Genomic DNA, 26,050 nt, shown 5'->3' on the forward strand with positions numbered 1-26,050 from the left:
GGTCAGGTCAATGACGGGTCAGGCCGAACTTCCTTTACAGTTCTGGGGACATGCGTTGCAAACTGCAGCACTCACTACAAGAAAAAAGGCTTATAGCAACGCCCTTTTCTGCAACAATTTTACCGGCGTTGCTATAGTATGGCTATTGTAACAGTTAAATATTTAATGTTTTAAGTAGATTTGGAATTAGGAAAAGTGTTACCGTAGAAAACTTATGGCAACCGTTTTGGATGAATGAATTAAAAAAACTTTTATAGCAACATTTTTTAGGTCAATCTTCTAAAAGTTGTAAAATAAAACATGAAAACTAAAAGGCGACTATTGCTCTTCCCTTCAATGTTTTCAGAATTCAGTTTCTTCCCAAACCCTTAAATATCCATTTTCTTCGTTCTCATTCAAATTCTTTGTTCTAATTCATCCGGTCATCCCCTTACGTTCGATGTCTTCATCTTCGTTATTTCAAGCAGGACAATTGGAGAATAGGTCTGTGAATTGGAAATAAGAAGAGTTGGCAATTTGCATTTCAGAATTAGCGAGAAGAACAAGTTTCGAAATTATCGAGAAGAGCAAGGTTAGGTCATGGTTTTCTCTTCATATCTAGTCTTAAGTTTCACAGGTTAAGATGTAGTTTAAGTTTTCAATTATAATTGGATTTTTGAGTGGTTTAAGGATTCAATTAGGGTTTTTATAATTAGGGAATTCGTATGTTTTAAGATGCGTGTTGAACTGCTGATGCAAATTACAATAAATTCTTCTGAATGATTCTAATGAATTCTTCGTATGATTTAATTAGGGAATTTTAAGTTGAGTCCATAATGTCAATAAAGTCTTTAAGTGATTCTTTTTGCATGATTTAATCAGAGAACTACTTTGTATCGAGTCAACAATATTAATCATGTGTATGATGGGATAATTTTGAATGATCTTAGTTCTGATTTTTTATACCGCCCTGACAAATTTCTTTCTGTGCGTGAATCTTGGATCCCCATTTTTTTATTCTTGAATTGGGTTGTAGACAAGATGTTCATCTTCTTGTGTTCTTTGTGAAATTGAGTTGTAGCCTAGAAGTTTCTGATTTAAGTTGATCTGTTTGTTCTTTTATACTGTTTTGTTTGTCATGGGAATTTCTTACTCAAAACTTAAACTTAGTTTTAATTCCATTATGATTTTTCCCAGTTCAGGATTTTTCCCATAGGATAAAATAGCAGATTGTTGCTGTGAAATGTATCAATGTCATTGCAATGGAGAACACTACATAAGCCTGCTTGTTTTATAGCTTAGTCCCCAGATGGTAGATTACAAAATAAACTTTCACAAGTTGTCGAAATGCACTGTAGTAGATAACTTTGATGCTTGAGGAGTTATTTGTTGTGACTATTGAAGTACTAACACTTAAATGTAATTTAACAATGTGTAGATGTCTTATGCGCTATAGCTGGTAACCATGATTAACTTAATATTTATTAAGGATTTATCCAAAACCAATTGTTTATGGGAAAAAGAATACTAACATTGATACATCAAGTCAGACTGGTAAACTTTTGCAGATGTATTGTTACAGTTTCTTAATTATGTTGCATAATTTATTTATTGGTATCTTATACATGGCAGATCTTGGTAGCTGAGCTAGCAGTTGTGGCTTGATTGGTGTGCATATTCTTTGGTTCAATCAGGTATTACTATTGACATGCACCACAAAAATTTAAAACTCGCATATTATTATATATAAGTCCAACTTTCCTAGATTTTGAGTTTGTACGAGTTGGTAACCCTGATATCCGTGTGTGACACTGATACTTCATACACGAGTCCCTGTAACTTTTGACATGTTTCCTTGTTGCTCGTTCTCCATCTTTAGTTTTTCATTTTACGTAGAACATGTTCTTTTTAGTAGTATTGTGATAATAGACTAGTCCTCGGTCGATTAATAATCTAATGTTAACAGTGCCATAACTCTGATTGGATCTACCAGGTACTTGTTTCCATCTTCTTTTCCTTTTGCAACAAGATTCAAATGCCATTTCTGTTCTTTTGTTCCAGGGGCGTCTTAATGTTTTTTTTGTTGACAATAGATATATCATTATCCCATTATTGTCTCTTCTTTTCCCTCAGTCCTCGGTGTTTTCTTTTCTAGACTCTTTACCTGGTATATAAGACTTGTTGTAGGTTCCTTTGAGAGTGTAGAAGGATCTGATGATGAAGATGCCTTCACATAGAATTCTAAACTGGATCCCACATATCTTCACTCTAATGGAAATGATGTAAGTTGTTTCCGTAATATTTATTAATAGTTGCTTCTTGGTCTATCGCGTGTAAATTATTTGTGCGTGGAGACTAGAGAAGGTAATGTATTGTCTTGAGCGTCAGTTTATCTAGTTATGCTTTCTCACTCGGCTTTTATGTTCCTTTTAACTGCTAAAACAAGAAATAAAAGGAAAAAGAAGAGGGAAAAGGTCGTGCAGACAAGGACGACTATTGTATCTAAATTTGATCTTCTTAAGCAGGGTTCATAACTGACGAGCCAATATCAAGATTTACCAGGGAACACTAACAATGGAGATCAAGTTCCTATAACTTATCCGAGTATATCCCATAGCTGCTGATATTCCGAGGAAGGAGCCAGAGCAAGAACATTTGCTAAAAATTATCTCCAAGTGGTACATTTCTACTCACTCTGAATCTTCAACAGACCTTGTATATTTGCCTTCTTGTTCGTATTTTCTCATTTCCATATTTAAATTATTTTCCTTTTTTTTTGTCTTGGGCTTTTGGCTGGGTCATGAAGCTTTGAGGGGTCTGATTTAATAGTTTGTTTACTTATTTTCCATAACATATAGTTGTGATTTTGATTGGGAAATTAAAATGATACTCCGTATTATACAAATTACGAAAGAGTTACAAGTTTTTAGCCTAGATAGCAGTTCTATGCAACCACTGATTCACAATAAAACTTGGAGCCCAAATTTACATCAGTATTCACACTCTTTGTACTCTCTACTTTCTAGTATCCACGCCAGAGCGACTGGGCTATCCATATCAGTTCTAACCATAAACCAAAGTGCAATAGTCAAAGGCTCAAACCTAATCATTATAATGTTTTAAGACTAGAACCGAAACAGAATTTACAACTTCCAGCACCATCACATTCCAGTTCACTCCAGGCTAGTACAAAATCTTCCACAGGTAGCAACCTTAGATTCTGAGTGAGAAACACCAACATTCCACTATCAATTATAGCATACGAAAACCACCTAATTGCAGTGACTATCAAGGCTTATTGGGTTTCAGGGATAATAGTCATGTTCTCTTTTCCCGTTTCATAATCCCCGTAGTATGAATGCTCAAAGTATCTTCACCTCCAAAAGAATATCCTCCCCGTAGTTGTCTCTTTAAAATCTTTGTTATGTGGATCTTGATTACGAAGTTGATATTTCTAAAGATACGTTGTAGTCTTATGAACTTGCTCTTATGAACTTCCTATTGGTATGTTTTCTAATCTATACTATTCCTTCTACTTATTTTTCTTTGTACACATACCTCCTTTCTAATTAATATCACTTGCACCAACTACACAACTTAAACCAAATTTAAATTATACCACTAGTACAGAACTTAAATCAAATACAAATTATCTTTTGTCATTCAGTCGAGTTTCTTTTTTCTTACGTACGTATTTGGATTTTATTCATTGATAATAAGTTTCTTATTAAAGTGTTACAATTAATTTGTTTGTTGTGCAGGATGGTGCATATGATCAAGAACTAAAAGCTACTTTGAATATGTGAAGATTTAAATGGCTTCTGGTACATACATATTCGATATGTTTTAAAAATAGAGCTATTGGACCGTGATTGTAGGAGTTTTATTTATTTATTATTGAGATAATTGTAATAGATATTATGCTTATGAATTTAAGTTATTTGAATTGTATACATTTTTTAACTTATTTGTTATGAAAATTTTATTATACATAGTTCATATTTAGTACATATATATGGATAACTAAATCCATTTGAGAACATAACTTTAGACCAATTGAAAGCGATTCCGTAAGCTCAATTGAAAGTGTTGGCATAAATTCAAATGTGACCATTTTCATAATCAAACTAAAATTGTGGCTATAAACTCGATATAAAGTGTTGCCATAGATACAATTGGTTGCGTTACCATAAGTGTAAGAATGCGTTGCATTAGTTTTAAACTTTAACCAACAACAAGCTAGTAAGTGTTGCCTTAATTTGACGAAAAATGTTGCCTGAAATGTGTAAATGTTGGCTTAAGTTGTTGAATAACTGTTGCCATAGGTTTAAAGTGTTGCCTATAAAAAGCGTTACTATAATTATTTATGGCCGGTTTATCATAACTGTTGCCTAAATTCGAGAAACTGTTGGTATAGACTTATAGCAACGCCCCCTATTGGTAACGGTTTTTAAACCGTTGCTATAGGCCTATTACAACGGTATATTGATCTATGGCAACGGTTTATTGCCGTTGCTATAAGCCGATTTTGTAGTAGTGACTCACACTGAATCGTGCTCCGTCAAAAGTTGTTGAAAAGACTCCATACGAATTATGGACTGGGAAACTTCCAAAGTTGTCTTTTCTGAAGATTTGGGGTTGCGAAGCATATGTCAAGCGATTAATTTCGGACAAGCTACAACCTAAATCTGACAAATGTTTCTTCGTTGGGTATCCAAAGGAAACTATGGGGTATTACTTCTACAACAAGCCAGACAACAAGGTATTCGTTGCTCGTGACGGTGTCTTTTTGGAAAGAAATCGTATTTCCAAATTGACAAGTGGGAGAATAATAGACCTCGAAGAGATTCGAGACGAACAACGAACTCAGAACTCTTTAGAAGCAGTTCAAGTTGATGAACCTCCAAGGTCTTTAGAAGAGCCAGTGGGAGTAGTTCCTCAAAACGTTGTTGCCCCTCGTAGGTCAAATAGAACTATTTTTCAGCCGGACAGATGGACATGCGTCCTCTTGACTGAAAAACTTAGACGTTCTCATATTGGATAGTGATGAACCTTTGACTTACAAGCAAGCTATGACGATCCCAAGCTCCATTAAATGGTTAGAGGCCATGCAATCTGAAATAGACTCCATGTCTGAAAATCAAGTCTGGGATTTGGTTGATTTGCCGGATAGGTTCACACCTATCGGATGCAAATGGGTCTTCAAATTGAAGAAAGACAAAGATGGAATTGTATACATATACAAGGCTAGATTGGTAGCAAAAGGTTACAGGCAAGTTCACGGCGTTGACTACGATGAAACCTTTTCTCCAGTCGTGATGCTTAAGTCTATTCGGATAATCCTTGCGATTGCCGCTTTTCATGACTATGAAATATGGCAAATGGATGTCAAAACTGCCTTCTTGAACGGTGTTCTTGAAGAGACTGTGTTCATGACACAGCCGGAGGGTTTTGTCGATCAAAAGAACCAAGGAAAGGTATGCAAGCTTAAGAAGTCCATCTACGGACTAAAGCAGACATCAAGGAGTTGGAATAAACGATTTGATGAAGCAGTCAATAAGTTTGGCTTCATCAAGAATCAGGACGAATCTTGTGTATACAAGAAGGTCAGTGGGAGTAAAATTGCATTCCTAGTCTTGTATGTTGACGACATACTGCTTATTGGAAACGACATTCCTATGTTGGAGTCTGTAAAGACTTGGCTCGGGAAGTGTTTCTCAATGAAGGACTTAGGAGAGGCACAGTACATATTGGGCATCAAGATCTATAGGGATAGATCTAAGAGGATGATTGGACTAAGCCAAAGCACTTACATTGACAAAGTGCTAGCTAGGTTCAATATGATGGAAGCCAAGAGAGGCCATCTACCCATGTCATATGGTGTATATCTAAGCAAGAATCAGTGTCCCAAAACATCTGATGAGCGTAGAAAGATGAGTGAAATTCCATACGCTTCGGCTATTGGATCCATCATGTATGCTATGATTTGTACAAGGCCGGATGTTTCGTTCGCACTCAGTGCAACGAGCAGGTACCAGTCAGAACCAGGTGAGGCGCATTGGACTGCTGCCAAGAACATCCTAAAGTACCTGAAAAGGACTAAGGATCAGTTTCTGGTTTATGGTGGTACAGATGAGTTGATTGTTAAGGGCTATACAGACGCAAGCTTTCAAACCGACAAAGATGATTTCAGATCACAGTCTGGGTTTGTGTTCTGCCTCAACGGCGGAGCAGTAAGCTGGAAAAGTGCTAAGCAAAGCACTATTGCGGATTCTACAACTGAAGCCGAGTACATTGCTGCCTCAGATGCAGCAAAGGAAGCTGTTTGGATTCGGAAGTTCATCGAAGAACTTGGTGTTGTCCCCTCCATTAAAGGACCAGTGGCTTTGTATTGTGACAATAGCGGAGCCATTGCCCAGGCAAAGGAGCCTAGGAGCCACCAGAAGTCCAAGCACGTACTGCGGCGATTTCATATACTTCGAGAGATCGTTGAAAGAAAGGAAATCGAGATTTGCAAGGTTGGAACTGACAACAACGTCGCGGATCCATTGACTAAACCGTTGCCACAAGTGAAACACAACGCACATGTAGCAACCATGGGAATCAAGCATGTTGGAGAATGGCTTTGATTTTCTAAGTATTGTTTTAGAACATCTGTTAGATCTATGTTTAAAACAATTGGTTTAACCATTTCATATTTATGAAATTTATTATTTCATATTAATTTAATTGTGGTTTAGAATTAAATGATAAGTCCATGTGATTCAAATCATTCAAATGGGATGTCAGGATGGATTCTTTGGAAAAGAAACACCCATAAGTGAACTTGAATATTGAAGTCACAAAGGATCCCTAATCCAGGTCATTGAAAGGTGGACGACCAATGACTAATGAAGATTAGATTGCAAGTAGATTACTTAGTTCTGTTTCTTGAACTAGAGTGACTGGATGTCAGAATCTTTTGCATAGATACTTATTGGATCTTATATCGGATTGACCTTGAGAACGCTTTAAGAGATTAAAGTCATGTCATAGGTAGTTCTCATTAATGGTGATTAGAAACCGTTCCTCAGAACATGAGCGATTATGTCTGCTCGTTTGAGAATTAGTTCGCTTTGATACTAGCTAAACGTCGCACCGTAAAAGGAGGCTATAAAAGCATTTATTGGGCGTACTATGAATCAAAGTGAGTGTTCATAGATTGCAAGAATGGATTGTCCTCCTATCTTTGATAGGATATGGTGTTGTTGTGTAACAAGGCCTCTCGGAGAGTTAGATACTGTAAAATGCATGGCCGTGCTCAGAATGGTTAGGCTTAACCTTCTGCAAAAGTTTGACAGTTGAACTCTGTAATCCGAGAAACACTTCTGGACCTAATAAGGATGGCTTGGATCTTACCTTATGTTCAGTAAGTAACACTAAGTGACAAAGGAATGTGGATGCACACTTGTCTGAATGATAAGTGGGAGATTGAAGGAAATATGTCCTTCACCCAAGGTGCATTAAGTCTAATACCAAGGTTCAGATTAATTGCGAACAATTAATTCAGTGAGATCAAGTGATCGGAACAGCTAGCTGGAGCAATGCTTCCGATCAGTGAGTTCTAATGGATATTGAAATCACAACTTACTCTTGACTGAACCTACAAGGTCACACCAATGACACGTAACAGATCACCAGATTAAATGAATCGGAAATTCATTTAATAGCTTTTCGGGATTTAAGTTGGAAACGCATTATACGATACGACCTTGCATCGGAATCGTATATCGTCGCGAATATTCGTAAGCTAGGAGAAACGAATAAATCGCATCGTACGACGGTGATTCGTCGTATACGAAACGATAAATAATATATCGGAAATATATTAAACGCGGATACGAGGAGCGGCCCATGAGCCGAGTGCACGAAGCACTCAAGGCCTATGGGCGCGCGCTAGGCAAGCAAGCAAGGCGACACAACAGCGCTGGCCCATGGCCGAGCAGCTGTGTGCGCGCGCGGGCCAAGACCACGACACAGCAGCAGCAGCGCGACCCACGGCCCAGCTCGCTGCGCATGTCCATGTGATGCTGCGCGGGCTTGCTAGCCGGCCTTGCCTTATGGCTTGGTCGGTTAGTAAGGTTATGAAAATAACCTTATGACCTAATTTCCAACTAAGGAAATCACAATTCAGATTACACACAACCCTAGGAGAAAACAGAGAACCCTAATTCTCTCTGTGCCTCCATAGTGTGTTCATCCCAAAAGGCAAATCTCTTGATCGATTGTCTAAGCTACGATAATCAAGACGGATCTGATCGTGTCGGTGAACCAAGTAGAGGAACGACAAGTGGAGTTCTTTGTTCGTGTTCGTTGACAGATTATTGTGGAAAACACGCTTCGAATGTAAGTTTGCTTAATCTGTGCTTTATACATGTTTCCTGGCTTTGGGGATTGTTCCGCACATGTTATTATGTTTAACTGTATTCCCCTACAGATGGTCGAGTACTCCACAGGTGTTAGTGATCGGGTAATTAATGAGTTAGATGGTGGATGTGACTATCGAAGTAAAAGGTTGGATGGACATAACTTTATGTATTATTACACGGGTGATGAACGAGGATGAAATTAATTTATTGTTTTTGATACATACGACAAATAATGGGGCAATAAACATATAAATCCATCATCTATTTTAAGCAGAAAAATATTTGTAAGCTCTACTATGATGATAATTGTCTATAATTATAGTTTAGATTTAATGCAAAATCTATACCTAGTAAAAAGCATAATCATAGCTTATTAGATGCCACGTGACATCTTCTTTCATCAATCAATTTAGTTTTTTCAATTTTTCTTTTGTTGTTTTTACAACTCTAACGTCTATTCCACTTTACTATTGTCATACAACATCAATTCACTATTTAATACATTTATTCATCTACATTTTCATTCCATCTCCCTCTTTAACACTCGATATGAATTTACCATTAAATTTATTTATACAATATTTAAACTTTCAAATTCTACATCTATTTAAATCATGTATTCCCACTAAAATAACAAAACCCTTAATAAAATTAAAACTTTAAAAGACAGTTAAATAATCTTGTATAATTGTCCGTTTTTTAAACGGGCTCAAGAGCCGGTTAATATTAAGATCATAAACCATCGCACGGTACTATACTCGTGAACAAACTATAGAGAGCAAAAAGTGATTTTCAAAAAAATCCAGTTTCCCCTCCATCCTCCACGTAAGTTCCACCTCGTTGTTCCTACAGTTTTCCCTCGATCATCAAGAGAAGTACTACAATAAATTCAATAATCTTTCTGCCCTTTTTCCAACAATCTTACGCCAAATAAACAAAATGCTCAAAATAATTTCTCGTACAAAATGGAACCCTCTCAAAAATCGCCATCACAACCCACCACATTTCTTCAATTCCTCAACATCATCTCATCAATTTCACCCTCAATCTGATTTTTCATCATCTGGGTATTCTCCAGAAGCTTCAAATTCCTTCAATTCTCTCCTTTTTCTCAGCCATAATAGATTTTTTTCACCTGGGTATTCGGTGAATCGCGGTAATTTCAAGAATTTAAGCTGGATTGGAGGTGGGCTTTTGTGGAATTCCAGTTTGGTGGGATCAAAGAGGAGTTTTTGCAGCGGTTCCGGCCGAGAATCGATGGAATACGATGTCGTTATAGTGGGAGCTGGGCCTGCTGGGTTATCTGCTGCTATACGGTTGAAGCAACTTTGTGTTGAAAAGGATGTTGATTTGTCAGTTTGTGTTGTGGAGAAAGGGGCTGAAGTGGGTATGTTTTTTTTTATGCTAATTGCAGTATTTATTTGTTCATTTTGGTTAATTTCATAGAAATTTGCTAGTGCTTTTATCATTATGTTTCGTTCTTACTTTGTTGTGATGCTATTCTATGGCTGGTTTAATTCTTTCTTTTTCGGAATCACCTAGAGTTTCCGGTTTTTGGTTTTAAAAGTCATATGATTTAGATTGAATCATGAACTTAATAATAGTCATATTTATAGTAATCATATTGATTTTGAAAAATGACAACAAAAGACTGAAACTAATTTGTGTGGTTTTCATATTTTGGCTTTTAGTTTTGTAAAAAATGGAAAACTGAAAGAAAAAAAATGATACTGAACCGGGCCTTAGCTGTCTGAGTTGTTTGAATTAAAGCAATCATTTGAATTTTTAATGTGCAGAGAGCTAACAGTTAATTGGTGTGTAGAGAATTCGTTCCCGGGTACGACCCTTCAAGACTTCATTAACTGAGCTAAATAACATCTAACCTCATATAAATGACCTAAATAACATCTAACCTCACATAAATGGACGTCCCTATTTGTTTGCCCCATCATTTATTTGGTTTATCTTCCCCACATGTTTCTCCTACTAATTTGGTTTAGGTTCTCTTCACACACCATTATTTAATCTAGTTAAAAGACAAATCTACCTACCAAATTGCTTTTGAATATACCCAATTCTTAACAAAGTGAACAAAATCACCTGGGGGAATCTTTTAGGGACGGAGGGAGTAAGTAGTGCATGGGACTTGAGAGACCGAAGTGATATTTGACTTGGGCTCTGTTCTCTTCACCTGGTGAGGTCTGGATGCTTTTTGAGTGTTTTTGCTTTTTCTAGTCTGATCGAGTATTAATTTTTCTGGTATGCTCTGATTTTTTTCTGGTCTCGGTCTAATAAGCAATAAGAAGTGAAGAGAACAGATCAAAACATAAAGCTGCCTAATTGGCCAATAGTGACTTTTCACATATGGAAAGCTAATGCTTTAGGTTTGATGATAACCATTGCATAGTCGAATTCTATTAACAGGCAGTATTTAACATGGGTTTACTAGCATGATTCAATACTGTTGGAGGCTGCATCAGTGTAAAAAAAGGATCAAGGTGAGCACTCGATAAAAAGCATAATAATATGTGAAAATAAGTTGTGCGCCTCAGGGTCGACTATCATAATCCTAACAAATGTGCCATTTTTTATCTTCATTATTGTAAGTAGGACTATAAAGACAAGTATTCTAGTAAACAGTATAAACGTACTTCATACTCCATATATTATGTGTTGTTGGAGTACTTAAGCATATGTTTTTCCTGCCTAACGAAACAGTATTGCAGTGGGGTCACTAGCGTGTACTCCTTCCATACCGTTATATAAGGCACTCATACTTTTAGAGGTAAAACGTTGACATTCAATTTTTCTCAAAATGTATTGATAAAAATTATAACTCATCATAAATCAATATAAACAGTCAAGATACCACCTGAAAAGGTGGGTGCCTGATATTATGAAACAGAGTTAGTATTAGCTTAACAGAAACAATATTTTTGTGCTGCAAGCCTGCACTGTAATTGATTTGTATTATATTCCCTGTCTAGTTAAGCATACGCAAAAACTTTCTGTTTTGCCTTGTAAAACTGTGCTAGTTCCCCTACAGATATCTTTCTTGCCTTTTATTTATTTTTCTGTACTACTCCGCACGAAGTATTTACTAGCATCTTGGTGAGTAAAGTGTACTATACTCACTTTTTTCCATCTCTGGTGCTTTTAGGAGCACATATATTATCTGGAAATGTCTTTGAGTCACGAGCGTTGGATGAACTCCTTCCTGAATGGAAACAGGAACAGGTGCCTTTCATTATATGTTTCTCTTTTCTGAAAATGAAATAGCATCTAGATGAATGCAATGCATATCAAGATCATAATAAGCTCATGGTAGCATGTGTTGCCTTCTTACACTTGTAAGTTGTACATTGCACAATAGTGATTAGCTTGGCACATCTACCAAAGGTCGCATTTTAATGCACAGTGATACCCGGATGACCAGACAATAGCACAAATTTTCTTGTCATTTGTACTTTAATACACGTGTGCATCATTCATTTATACTTTATACTTCATTACAAATTATCAATTGTGTCCGCGGACTTTTTCTTTTCATATTTTTGTATGGTAGATTCTAGCTACTTTTCTTATAGACTTATAGCAAGTAACTAGTATAGTGCCCATGCGATGCACAGTTTATAATCCTAATATTAAATTTGCATGAAATCTAAAATGTATTTGCAGACAATCTATAATAAATAAAAAAGTAGAGCATATAAATATTTTCTATTTAAAAATTAATGATGGATAAAACATGTTGTTAATGTCTTATTTATTAAAAAAAGAATTAAACAAATAAGGGTACAAAGATATGATTGTTTTCGTCCCAGTTCATCACCCTTGTCAAATATAAAATTATTCTCATCCACCCTATACTTCGGTGGTCATGCTCCTCTAATACTCCCTCACCGTCTATCTCATTAGCCTATCACTTAACGTCTACCTCCTCCATTTATTTTATTCGACTATAAATGACTTTGAGGCGGGCGGAGCCTCCACAACCGTACCCGCGTAAAACTTTTATCCCCTCCACTAACTGTTGGTATGGTGCCAAACCCCAATCTCATTCATGTTCGTCTTAATTATGAGATACGAAATTAAATTCATCCCAATTAACTACCTCATTACACGATCATTTAACGCATACCTGCACCATTTACTTTATTCAGATAGAGATGACTTTGAGGCGAGGAGGGACCTCCACACTCGTAACCACCTAAGATCTTATCCCCCTCCTCGCCACCCACAATAGGAACAATAGTACCAACCGGGCCACCCCACCCAATCCCTTTCCTGAAGGGTAAACAATATAATTCATCCCCGTTCAATCATCCTCCCGTGTATCTACACCAGCCTCAAACCCACCCCCAGAATCAACATTTTTTGTTTTGGTAAGAGAATTATGAATTTAAAACTCTATTATAGAGTCTTCTACAATTTGATTGTCTGATTAGAGTAAATGAACAAAACATTATAATATGTAGGTTAATAGTTTTTTTTTGAAAGATTCGCGATAAAGTAGTTGAATGATAAGAGAGGCGGGCGAGGCTAATAAAAAATTCATGCATCCTCGTCCCGTCACCCTCTTAACCCAAAAAAAAAATCGCCCCACTGATAACCTTTCGTCCTTATATTCGTTAAATACGTCACTTTGTCTTTCATGCATCTTACTTTTGAATATATTGACACAAGTTTATTATTAAAATTGATTTTATTAGCTATAATATTGATGAAAATATCTAAATGTGACATATATAATTAGAATTGGGTGAGGATTCGGGTTCTCAAATCCAATAATTCAAACTCGCCCCACCACCAAGGTGGCTTGGTACACGTTATCCTCATATCTATTCACCAACACCAAATCTCTATTTATTAGACAATATTAGTCAATAATCTATCTTTATCTTCGTCCTTAGAATAGATTAATTAAGTCTGGACTCACCCATATCAAGTGTGATGCATGGTTTATATATCATAATGTTAATTTTACACAAAATTTTATATATAAGGGATATTACAATCCGTTACATTAACATAGAAAAATTATTTTTGTCGTTGCAAAAATATTAATAATAATTTTGTTACAATATAAGATACTACAACGTACAATATAATAAACTTAATTATAAGATATAACCATTATAAAGTCTATGTTGGCTTATGGAGTTAGAAATCAAAATCATCTTTGCCCCTTCACCCCAAATATGATACAATATGATATATTATTAGTAGATCAAATATACTTACCAACTTTATTCGACCAAATATTCATTAAAAAATGGCATACTACACCCTCTTAACTGAATTGACCCATTTAAAAATTTATCTTATTCATCAACTTTTAAAATCGAACTTAATATAAATCGTAAAATCCAAAATTAAAATTTTACTAAGTTATATGTATGTCTATGCTCACCTGTCTTATCTTGTTATATCACAAATTAATGTTATCGTAATATCTAGTTTTGCATGGACATAATATGAAGCATATCAGTTGCGTTCACATATAATCCGTATGTCGTAGTAATTCCATTTAATGTTTACTAATTACTAATACATAAATTATAAAATATAATTTTTAGTTTAGCAATAATATCTTTTAAAAATATACTTCGTAATAAGGTGTTGAACTGAAGTATATCCTCCGTATAATTTATTTGTTTAATTAGGAAGGGGAAAAGAGCCAGAAAATATTTTAGTATGTTTATTATCAACAGAATCTTTAGATTTATAGTGAAAATCAATAGTACTTTTTCCTTAATTTAAGTGTTCTAATTATTATTTTCTAATTAAAAGAGAGGCGAATCAATGAGTGACATTTTTCATCACCACATTGATTTCCTCTCTTTTAGTATAATATATAGATACCACCAGTTGTCATTCCATATGTATAAATACTATAAATCTGGGTACTGGATCACTTGGTTTGGATAAAAAAAAAAGGAAGGAAAGGGATGGAAAAGTAGGGCAGGGAAGGGGGTGGGGGGAGGAGGGCTGGAGGGAAAGGGAGGTGAAGGAAGAGGAAAATAATTTCCCCTGCTTGGATAAGGGAGAAGAGGAGGGAAGGGGGAGGGGAGGAAGAAGTATATTTTTTGTTCAACTATGGCTGAAGGGAGATGGAAGAATGAATAAATTCCCTAATTTGTTTCTAACATTTATGTTAACATACCGGAAAATATGAATCGAAGATTATGCTAGTGACTAGTGAGAGGAATTTGTTTTTGAGGATTGCGAAAGAATATTGTGTAGTTGTCATTAATAGAAGTGTGTTATTAGTAAGGGTATTCTGGTCGTTCGTTATAATTGAGGTTCATAATCCTAATTTCCATCCAAATCTCTCATATTTGGAAAAGATTGGTTTATTGAAGAATGAAGGGTCATGAATCCCTTTATTCCCTTACCTTCTTCATTTGAACCAAGCAAAGGAAAGGCATCCGTCATTTTGCCTTCCTTTCCTTTCCCTCCAAATCACCTTATCCAAACAAGTGTTATCGTTTTCGGATTTGGTCAGACAAAGAGTGACTAGTGATTCTTTCAGTCTGAATATTTCTCTCATTTTTCATTTCCCTAATTTTATATTTTTTTTTGCATTATATAGCCTTCTGCTGCTATTTTTTTTGTTGATTTGGAAATAGAAGTCAAAACATGGCACGGGAGAGGTAATTGCTTCTTGATTGTATGGATAAGACAATATGAAATATGAAGCATGAGCTGCATAACCTAGAGTGATCTCTTCTTCGTGCAAATTCTGATTCAAATGGCCCAAAGGTTCTTCTGTCTTCTCTCGACCACATCAACTAAATAAATATAGTTACTGTATGGAATGCCATTACACCAAACCAAATAAGATATGCGCATTGGCCAAAAAAATAAAAAATTTCATATAATTGGTAACGGTCTGCTCAAATCACCCTTTTGATGCTACTTGTTTTTGTTAGTTTAGTTTGCCTGTGTGTATTTATATTGGTTATCAACTGTGTGCATTATACTGGATTTCACAATCATGTCCATTGTAAATGGGTAAACCAATTTGCTTATTTTTAGAGTATGACTGCCTGAACAGTAGTAACATCCTGGATACTCGGATTTTTTTTATCCTCTTATGCTGACGATATATTTGTTTTTGTGTACATGCTTTGTAGGCACCCATCGATACTCCTGTTCTTTCTGATAAGTTTTGGCTCCTTACAAAGAGTCGTGCATTCTCACTTCCAAGTCCATTTGACAACAAAGGAAACTACGTTATAAGGTGGTTTCTTAAATGTGTTGACGTCTAATGTCTTGCATTTGTCTATTATCGTGTATGTAAGCTACCTAGCAGTGGCTATATCATTTTGTTCTGTATTACATGAAAAGCAGAATTCCTTGGCATAGGATTTTCCGTAGGAGACTGTTATATTTTCTATATGCTCCTTATCTGAGTTGATTGTGAATTTGTGATAGTATCTGCGTTCTCAACATCTCCGAACATCATGCCCAACCATTTATGATTTATACAAGAAGGTCCACGGCTTCCTCTAAATGGTCAACCTGATATAGTTTAGATAACCCTTGTACCAAAATAATGTCTGTGTAGCTTTCTAAACTCCTTCAGTGATTTGTGAATTTGTGAATTCTGGTTGTTTGGTACTTAGGATGCCTGTCTTTCTGTTTAATAATTTTGCTTGTTGTGGGAGCCTCTTTGAAGGCAATGAGGTATTGAAAATGATTGATTCAATTTTATGAATTCATATTGCTTTTCGCATTGGTTGTCGTTCCTTATACGTGAGGATTGTAACTGAGAATATGTCCTGTGCGAGTGTGCGGTAACAAGAATCTTTTTTTATGCAGTTTAAGTCAGCTGGTGCGCTGGATGGCAACAAAAGCTGAGGAACTAGGGGTTGAGATATATCCTGGCTTTGCCGCCAGTGAGGTATTTTATGCTTAGCAGAAAATTGATTGGTCATACCTTCACCCTTTAGCACCATGTTAAGAGTTCTTTAAATAGACAGATATTGTACAACACGAATAAAGAAGTTGTTGGTATAGCAACAAATGATATGGGAATTTCGAAAGATGGATCCAAGAAACACAACTTTCAGCGTGGCGTAGAATTGAAAGGCAAGGTTCTCTGAATCTGTTACCTATTCTGAAATGCATTTCCAGATTGTACAATATTATTAGATGACCAATTTTGATCTATCAGGTAGAAATTTTATTATAATGAGTCAATGAATCTTTGCCTTTTGGATTATAAAAGGACTAATAAAAAAAATAGCCCATAAAGACAGTCATGGCATTTCAAACTAAGGGTCAATTGTAACAACTATGTTGTTATTGCATGGGTAAGCCTACGTACATGTACATCTGACCCCTTTCCCCTTCACCACTACTGAGAGCGGAAGCTTCATTGGAACTTGTACGGGCGGATAGAAATCACGCGGAAGTTTTGATGGGCCTGAATAATATAACAAAATTGCATTGTTATCATTGATTACATTAATAAGAATTGTACAACAATATTTGTGAGAGCGCATGTCACTTATCTCTTTGGTAAAATCATTATGAATTTATTTCTATCCCTCACTCATATTTTTGTGGGAGCTCTCTTAATTGGCTCATCCTTTAAACTTATGCAAATACAACCTATTTATATTTGTTTTTAGTATGGTTTCTAGATTCTTCTACTCCCCTCATCATCTAGATTTTTCTTAGGATAATTCTAGACATTTTAATTATAATTCTAGATTATAATTTACAATCACATAATTCTAGATTATGTAGATTTTTCTAGATTAATATTTCAACAGAATTTTGGTTAGTTCCATTTTGTCTTGTGATTGTTCATGTAGTTATTGCACTGTGTCTTGGCCATTTAGGGATTGTTGCGGAACATATGATTTAAGGTGGGTCCTGCAGTTTAAGGATGATGTTTTTTCTCAATAAGTTCATTTGATCAGCACCAACTTGAAACAGATGACAGACTATTATCAAACTGCGTGATAACTGCTAAGTTAAGACATTGGCTTTGCAAACTAATGCGTAACGCCCCTCAGGCTTTAAGATAGATAGTTGGTACCTTGTTGAAATTGTGGATGATTATGGATTATGGTGATGACGTTTTCCTTGCTGTATATACTAATCTGCCGTTTAGCTCATACAAAAATGGCCTTGGTTCATATCTCATTATTTTTTCCTCTAATCTCTTTAGTCTTTAGCTTGAACCTTTTGACCAAAACTAGCTTTTTGAAATATTGGTGTGTGAGTTGCTTGCAGGGCGGGTTACCCTTCTTTCAGAGGGTTGTCGAGGATCACTATCAGAGGTTTGTTAACAAAACCTAATAGCTTCAAGCCTACAATCATGCTGTGAAAACTAAACTAAATTACAATCTTACTGTCCATTTTCTTTACAGAAAATAATAGAAGAGTACAACTTGAGAAATAAGGGGAAGGCTCAACATCAAACTTATGCTCTGGGGATTAAAGAGGTGACGTGCGAATTTCTGGTGCATGCAATTCTGTCTGGGGAGAATTTCAACTTGATGAACTTAGTTTTGTGTGTTTGAAAATACTAATTTTTCATTCTTAAAGTAAACTAGTAGAATTCCTTCAGGAGGGGTAAAAACATTTAAAGCTATTCCTAGGTAGATCTGCTTTCTACTAATTGACTCCTATCTGAATTTAAGAAACAATTTTTTTTAAGTATGAGATGTGGTTAGTTTTAGTTTATCAGAAAGGAGGTCAGAGTTTTGGATCCTAGTGTCCTTGTAGGTAATGCCTAGAACCATTTGTAATGGTATACTGTGGTTCATAATTCTTGTTGGGCGTAGAAGGTAGTCTTTGGCATGTAACCTTGCCATTATTGGAAATTATTGTTGTTTGTTTGGAAGGAATGCTTTTCGCACCTTGATAAAAAAAAATATTGGGTTGTTGAGATTGCTTCTATATTTTGATGTCTCTAAATTTTGATAAATCTCATCTAGCAGGTGTGGGAAATTGATGCCAGCAAACATCAACCTGGCTTTGTGCTTCACACACTGGGTTGGCCATTGGATTACAAGACATATGGGGGCTCTTTTCTTTACCACATGAAAGATAACTTGGTGAGCACCTTTAGTTTCGATATGTAATGCACATGCACATGCAAACACACACTCACATCGAACACACACTTCTATAGGTTGCTTTAGCTTTTGAAGGTGAAGCAGTATAGTTTGTTAAAATTCACCTAGGAACATAGCGAAGAAATTAGAGTTCAGATAAAAAAAATTGTAGAGTAGTGATTCATATAACTTCGCGTCTCTTTTTCCGAAGGTTGAAATTCTATATTACTCAAGGTCTAAAGTCCTTATCTTTTTAATTGAGTAAATCTTTTGGCACTATCAGCCTGATGTGTAGCAATCAATCTTTGAAATGCATTGTTATCGCCTGACTCCATATTAAGGTGTTTTGTATATGGTGTTTCAAAATAAATTTGTTCTCAAAATGATATATCTCGTAAAAAAGCTAAAGTTATCTGCTTGATAATACCTTCTGCCAGCCTAGTCCATACTACAAAATCAGTAATTCTGTGTTTGTGGAGTTGCAGAAACTAATGTGTACCCATGCATAAACGCAGGTATCTATTGGCCTTGTTGTTGCCCTAGACTATCAAAATCCTTATCTGAACCCATACGAGGAATTTCAGGTATTATAGATATTATAAATCAAATTTTCTGAGTTGAAACAGAGAAAATTCAGTTTTCAGACTCAAGATATCCTATTTATTTATTTTATTTTACACAGAAACTCAAACACCATCCTGCAATCAAACCAATGCTTGAAGGTGGCAGTTGTATCCAGTACGGTGCTCGTACTCTGAATGAAGGTGGTTTTCAGGTAACAAGTATATTTCTATATATTTGTATGTAATTTTCCATAATCTATATTCCGATTAACATGCATATTTAATATTTCTAAGTAGTGGAGTCATTTTGTGTTGATGCCATTCCTCTGGGAAGTGCCTGCACTGGGGGTCTGGGGCTAATGCCTAAAGTCCACACTACGTATATTTGCATGTATACACAAATTACACAGACATGTGTGCATGAACAATTTCATTTATTCAATTTTCTGCTGGTTTCCCCATGTGAAATTCTAATTTGATGGTAGCAATTTTCAGTCTATTCCATATCCAGTTTTTCCTGGAGGCGCAATAATTGGATGCTCCGCTGGATTCTTAAATGTACCAAAAATCAAAGGAACACATACAGCAATGAAATCGGGTAGATATTTTACTCTTTTATTTTCATCTTAAATTCTTAATCAATATTCAAGACAGAAAGTGTGTCATAAATTGATAAGCCAATTGTTATCTATTACTGTTTTTTCTATGTGTATACACAAGATATATCAGATGGGAGGAAAGGTGTAGGCATATTTGGTTGTCAGAAAAATGAATTACTTCACTTTCTTCTTCAAATAGTTCTTCCTTGTTGGTATGGAAGGCCATAATGTGTTCCCAGCATGGAAGTTCTTTTCTGGATGATCCAGAGGCTCTAAACTTTTATGCATCTAAATGAACAGTTGCGACATGTCAACTAGCTTTTAGTTGGTAGAGTGAGTGCTTGTATCCAAGACATGAGATAAAATCATGTTGACATCACTTCTCTTCGTGGCTCCTTATAGACCCAAAAAAAATCTAGTACAGCTCTTTGGCATTTGGCATCTTGAAGGGTGCAAGTGTTATGCCATTAAGATATTAAATAGCATATGCCTCCTATGAACATTTTCTCTTTCATTTGCTAAGACTTCATTTTAACTGGTCTGATTCCCTGAAGATTGTGTGACATGTAACTTATGTATTATCTTTATTTTCCTGTGATATGCTCTTCTACCATTGCTGATAAAGATTGGTAATTTTCTGGTGGGTTGTTAAAGGAATGCTAGCAGCGGAATCTGCTTTTGGTCTCTTGCATGAGGGCTTAATGATGGACAGATATTGGGACAAGTTACAGACTTCTTGGATATGGGAAGAACTCTACAAAGCGAGAAACTACCGGCCTGTTAGTTAACAGAGACTCTTTATTCATTTAATATTCGTTCATTCTATTAAGAATTAAGATACCATTGAGTTTTGAATTTATCTTTTTATGGGCAACTTATGTTTTTGCTTAGATTTTGAGGTTGTCCTTAATGTCCTCTATCGTGTAGAGTAGATAGGTTTTAGGTAATTAGAAGCAGTTGTCTAAATTCTCTGAAGTCTGAACTGTTAAAAGATTCAAACCTAATATTTTTGTCTTGCACTTGTCTAAACATATTCTGGTCTAAAAACCTTATGATCCTAGTATCCTACGGAGTACTATTCCTGGTTTTCCATACGTGATAAACAAGCCCGGCAAGTGTAGCTTGCTTTTTTCCTCTAAACCTACTCTTTTTATCTCATTTTCGAATGATCCTTCGACCTGATAGAGATCCCTGCCTCTAGTATGAATCTACATCCACTCAAGCATAAGAGTTAAGCACTTACCAGCAACAACCTACAACCACTGCAGCCACAATGGAAAAACAGGTAGTCATGAGTCTTAGGTTATGTGTCATCGAAAAGACAACTTTCAACATCACAAACTCCATAGTGGTGCGGGCCGTGCAGCCTGTCCCTTGTGTTGAACCTTTCAAGAACAGCCAGGCAACGTATGTTATGCCTCTGCACATTGAAATTATTCGAAACCAAACAAAACGATGTAGTTTTCCACCAGTATTAAACTATTAATTAACCAAGTACAAGCAGAGGCTACCGTACACTGATCAGAGTGATGATGGTGTCAAGTGTGGTTCACTCATGCAACTTCTTCCAAACCCAGCTGCATGTTTTCTCAAGGGAATAATTCCATCAAAGAGTATATTTCACATATGCATGATGAACCCATCTTACACAGGCATTATCAGGTTTATTAATATGCCTGACATATTTGCCAAGACAAACATTATTGAGATGGTTAATTATTGAGGTATCCCAAAATTATAGGCAAGATATAATGTGTGAAAATATGTCCGTCTTCAAGGTACTCAACCTTTCCTTCACAATTCACATATATATTTCTGCTGATTGCAAAGTTAGAAAAGGTTGGTTGTATCTTGCGTATGGTGACTGTTGTTGGAGTTAGAAGATTAGATTGCTATTTGGCATTTTGTTCTGTATATCTCAAGAATCTGATGGCCATACATTTGTTGCAGGCTTTTGAATATGGGCTTGTCCCTGGTTTGACCATGAGTGCTCTAGAACAGTAATGCTCTACCTCTGCTGATAATCATTTGTATCTTTTTAGCTTACATACAATATTTCCCTTTTCGTCCTTGCACCAATTCTCCTGTAATTCTGAGGATTGATATTTGCATATATCTCTTGCAGTTACATACTGAGAGGAAAGTCGCCTTGGACTCTGAAGCATGGAAAATTTGATCATGAAGCAACAAATGTATGTAGTACCCTTTGAAAAATCTTGATACTTCAATTTCCCATTAGTTGTTTTTAGGATATTTTGTAGGACCAATATGCCTACTGCAGCATGTTCCAATGATAGTGTGATTCCACTTTTTTTATTTTAGTTCGTCCCATTTTGTTGTTCTTTTTGGTCAATAACTTACTATTGATCCAATCAAGTTTCGCTTTTCCCACTATAGTAACTCTCTTTTAGTTAGAACACTAATTAATTACACTTTTCAGTATTCGTGAATAGTCAATACGGACAAACACTTTGGGGGAGATGGGCTATTTATGTCTTCAAGTCTTCAAAACTGGCTTGGAAATTGTGTTAACAGCTGATTACTACTGGTTATTGATTCTTTTGGAAGAAGTCGGTTATCTTCTTAGTGATTCACCAACTGATACCGTTCCCTTTTAGGATTTCTTATACTCTGTATTTATTTTGTCTTCTTGCAAGAAAAATAACCTCTTTTGTTTTTATACACTGGCCTGGAACTTCTGGGTAACCTTTGGACTTCCACGATTCTTTTTACCAGTCTGAACAATTTATTCTGTTGAGCTCGCCATTCCCCTTGGAAACAGGTGCAAAACAACCATCTGCTCAATTTACTCTGGCTATTAGCGGATTCAACGACTCACTGTGGAGTCTCTACATGTATAATAAATTTTTAAAAAAATTAAAACTGTTGGTTAATTGTTTGATTTCCTGTCTTTTTCCGTAACTTTTTTTTCTGGCTTAAATCCTGGCGCAAAAAAGATTACCTTCATCTTCTCCATCTTTCTCTTCTTTTTATGCAATTGCATTCTTGGAAAGCCACGGGGGAATATAATATGTGGGGCTTAACTAATTTATTTCCTGCTCCTATGAAATTCTCCTTAGTCTTCACTGAAAGATTTTCGTTTCTTCTGACATGTAGGTGGCGAAGTTACATTCACCTATTCATTATCCAAAACCTGATGGAGTTATCTCCTTTGACGTGCCAACTTCACTTTACAGGTAACTATACTTGGTTTAGCCATAAATTCTTGTCCTTTTAAATTCTTGAATTGCAATCATGGTTCAACTGTTTTTGCTGCCTCTTGAGTAGTCAGTAGGGAATTCTTTTATCTCTCCCTGTACTCAGAGTTTCTCATCATGAAAATACAATTCAGGGTTCAGACTAATAAAATAGGGCGTGATGTGGCTCAGTTAAATTTAGTTAACATGAATAACATCCCAATATCCTGGGAGTGATTCGATGGCTCCTCTTCATCCCCTCCCCAGGGCTGCTGACTCTCTCAGTTCTCAAAGGAAGCTGAGGACCTCTCTTACCTAAAAAAAAAAAATTGAGACTAAAAAGTGAACTTGGAGATATCAGAATGGACAGCAACTGAAAAGATGAGGAACTTTGAATAGCAGGTCAAGGAGAAAACACAGAAACAAAACAGAAGAAAAGATTGAAATGGAACGAGTAACACTGAAGTAGTTGGCATGACCTTTACCTTTCGACGTTTATTTTGATATCAGTTCTTGCTTACTGCTGTTGAGATAACTTATGGGCCATGTTTGGCCAATAGCAATTAGTTTTTGGAACCTTTTCTTTTGACCAAGTTGAAACATGTTTTTATATGCCAATGACCATTTGTTCTAAAGGCGTCCGATGCACTCTGCAATTGGAACACTGTGTGATCAAACCCCCACCCCGCTTATATCTCTAAATATCTTGGGCCTAGTGGATAAATGTTGACTGCAATGGAAAGTACTGTGGGTTCTATGCGTATTTTGGAAGGGTTAGTCCAATAGGTGGAAGGTCCAATGTTTACCTGGCAAAAGGGGAAACGATTCACATATTTGGTGAATTACATATTGGAGTTTTGCGAAATTCTGATTTGCAAAATGGTGAGTTAAGTAACTATTAGTTTTTGAAACACGTTACAGAATGGCTTTCTACTACGTATTAAGTAGTAGTTGAACATGCTCTCATGACCAAGTTGGACGGTCGAGAAATGCCATTACCAGGGTAACCTCCGCGTTCACACTCATTACTCATATAATTAATTAGTTCAAAAGCATACATTTTTATTTTAATTAGATTTATTTGTACATGGTTTTCTGTTTCAAACTTCCTCAAGGTTTTACTGTGGTAAGGAACTTCTAGCACCTGCCTATAGTTTGAATATTTTCTCCAGAGCAGCAGATGACCTTAGAGCACTACGAAAATGAGAGGGCATGGTTCAATGGATCCCTATATCTATAATTACAGTATAAATTACACTGGAGTATAACTTTGGAAGTATAAAAGATCAAGATAGGAGGTACTTGCATATATCTCAGTATCGGTAGGATTTTCAAAAAGATCATTTGGAATTGCAGTGAGATATTCTAATTAATTTTATCTGTTGAATGAATCGAGTAGATTTATTCTAATGATAATAAAGTCCTTCTAATGATGTTTTGTCTATCTGGTCATGTTTGTATACAGTATATACTTTCCAACTTACTGAAAATTTCCGCTTATTGCATATGCTTTATTTTGTTAGGAGTAACACAAATCACGATCATGATCAACCTACTCATCTTCGGTTGAAGGATCCCCTGATCCCTGATCAAGTAAATTTACCTGAATATGCTGGTCCTGAGTCGCGATATTGCCCAGCACGTGTATATGAGTTAGTTCTCTTGGCTTTATTGCTATATTTCCAGTGAAGCTTAGCTTGTGGTGATTTTCCTTTGATTCTTATTTCTTACAGACGGTTTTGTTTTGCATGAGCTGTAGGTACCTTCCTGATGACAGTGGTGACATGAAGCTGCAAATCAATGCCCAAAATTGTCTCCATTGCAAGGTAAATACATTCGGGCAGTTCTCATTTCTTTGTAAACATGAATGCCCCAACATTACCCTGTTAGAAATCATGCTAGAAAATACTGATGTGTCATGCAAGGTGGATTAATTTCTACTTCCCGTTGGAATTTATTTTTATTTTTATTTTTGTTTTTAAATGCGTCATACTGCCTCCTTTCAGTCAGTTGTCATATTGGTTGCTCAGTTGCTTTAACTTCATAGTGACAATTATTCCCAAATAGAGGAAGTATTAAAAGTTTAAAACGGTAATGTCATTATGAACTTACCTCGAGATGAATTATGGCCGATGAAGCAGCAATATTAAGAACATCTAGTAATTGTGGTGTGTAATGGTGTTCCTGTTTTCGAGCCACCATCCAGGTCAAATCCTTTGCTCCATATTGTGCTGGGTTTTTGTTAACTGTTTCATTTAAAAAGTAAACAATGAACTCTTGGGAGTCCTGATGTTGAGTGTCTCAATAAGTAGTCGTATGTGCATGCTTAAAATTTTCACATTTGATGTTGATAGTGCAATAAATTTTCACTCGTATGGGCATTCCTACTGTGTATGAGATTTTTGCTACTTAATTAGTATGCTGGCGAAAGTCTAATCCATTTACTGATTATTTGCATTAGTAAGAACTAAGAAGTAGTGAATAGTTTAGATCAATGTTTCTTTTCTGTTGCTAATTCCTCAGGCATGTGATATCAAAGACCCAAAGCAGAACATCAATTGGACAGTTCCAGAAGGGGGTGGAGGCCCAGGCTACTCTGTAATGTAGGATGTAAGTCCTTCATTCGTTCTCACATGTTTCTTGTAGACTTATATTATAATGGACACAAACAGAAAATGAAGAAAGTTTAGCAAGAATATGTCAATCAATGTAAAAAGTTCATTGCGAGATTTGTAGTTGGTAGTTGAGAATTTATTGTTAATGTAAATAAAATTTGGAACAACCCTTTGCTGGATAAACTAGGCTGTTTAGCAAGGTAGGATAATTGTTTTCTAGTGAATGATATGATATATTGATATGAAGGGATAGAACTCATAGAAGTGGTGCATCACCAAATACTCCTGAATAAATCATCGCTTGAAATTCTCCTTGTACTAAATGGGGCCAATATTGTGATTGTCACTTTATGTAAGAAATTCTTTAATTTAAAAAAATGTTTTTATGTAAAATTTATTAATTTAAGTTCGTTTAGTTAATTTTGATTGTCACATAAATTCTTTAATTTAAAAAATATTTTTATATAAAATTTATTAATTTAATTTCGTTTAGTTAATTTTGATTGTTACTTTATTTAAGAAATTTTTTATTTAAAAAAAAAAAGTATGCAATATTTATTGATTTAATTTCGTCATTAATGTTATTAATTTCAATGTGTTAGCCGGAAAA

The 26,050-nt window shown here is 35.7% G+C and overlaps 1 protein-coding gene and 1 long non-coding RNA gene across 4 annotated transcripts; both read left to right on the forward strand.

Moving 5' to 3' along the window:
• Window positions 1-314: 314 nt before the first annotated feature.
• Window positions 315-3,860, forward strand: LOC130470689 (uncharacterized). 3 transcript variants are annotated; one of them, XR_008931416.1, is made up of 5 exons: window positions 315-571; window positions 1,612-1,673; window positions 2,167-2,261; window positions 2,505-2,657; window positions 3,741-3,860. It is a non-coding gene; the product is annotated as an uncharacterized lncRNA (long non-coding RNA). The 3 variants fall into 3 exon arrangements; XR_008931415.1 differs by having other exon boundaries at window positions 1,612-2,261; XR_008931414.1 differs by having other exon boundaries at window positions 1,612-2,657.
• A 5,292-nt stretch (window positions 3,861-9,152) lies between these two features.
• On the forward strand, window positions 9,153-25,763 carry LOC110802264 (electron transfer flavoprotein-ubiquinone oxidoreductase, mitochondrial). Its single transcript, XM_022007711.2, has 18 exons — window positions 9,153-9,774; window positions 11,548-11,624; window positions 15,527-15,633; window positions 16,215-16,296; window positions 16,376-16,484; window positions 17,640-17,686; window positions 17,777-17,851; window positions 18,350-18,466; window positions 18,982-19,050; window positions 19,149-19,241; window positions 19,525-19,627; window positions 20,283-20,407; window positions 21,579-21,628; window positions 21,754-21,820; window positions 22,746-22,825; window positions 24,349-24,477; window positions 24,585-24,651; window positions 25,349-25,763. Exons 1-18 carry the CDS (start codon window positions 9,327-9,329, stop codon window positions 25,430-25,432), a joined length of 1,929 nt encoding a protein of 642 aa, XP_021863403.1. The 5' UTR covers window positions 9,153-9,326; the 3' UTR covers window positions 25,433-25,763.
• Window positions 25,764-26,050: the final 287 nt, after the last annotated feature.

This window comes from Spinacia oleracea, chromosome 3 (assembly GCF_020520425.1).
Source record: "Spinacia oleracea cultivar Varoflay chromosome 3, BTI_SOV_V1, whole genome shotgun sequence".
Taxonomy (NCBI): Eukaryota; Viridiplantae; Streptophyta; class Magnoliopsida; order Caryophyllales; family Amaranthaceae; genus Spinacia; species Spinacia oleracea.

What these genes read in the sequence shown, in the direction of transcription:
- LOC110802264 (XM_022007711.2), top strand. Translation starts at nt 9,327, where the DNA reads ATGCTCAAAATAATTTCTCGTACAAAATGGAACCCTCTCAAAAATCGC. An exon ending in TTGATCATGAAGCAACAAAT is followed by an intron (nt 21,821 to 22,745) that starts GTATGTAGTACC and finishes TCTGACATGTAG; the next exon opens with GTGGCGAAGTTACATTCACC. An exon ending in GTGCCAACTTCACTTTACAG is followed by an intron (nt 22,826 to 24,348) that starts GTAACTATACTT and finishes TTATTTTGTTAG; the next exon opens with GAGTAACACAAATCACGATC.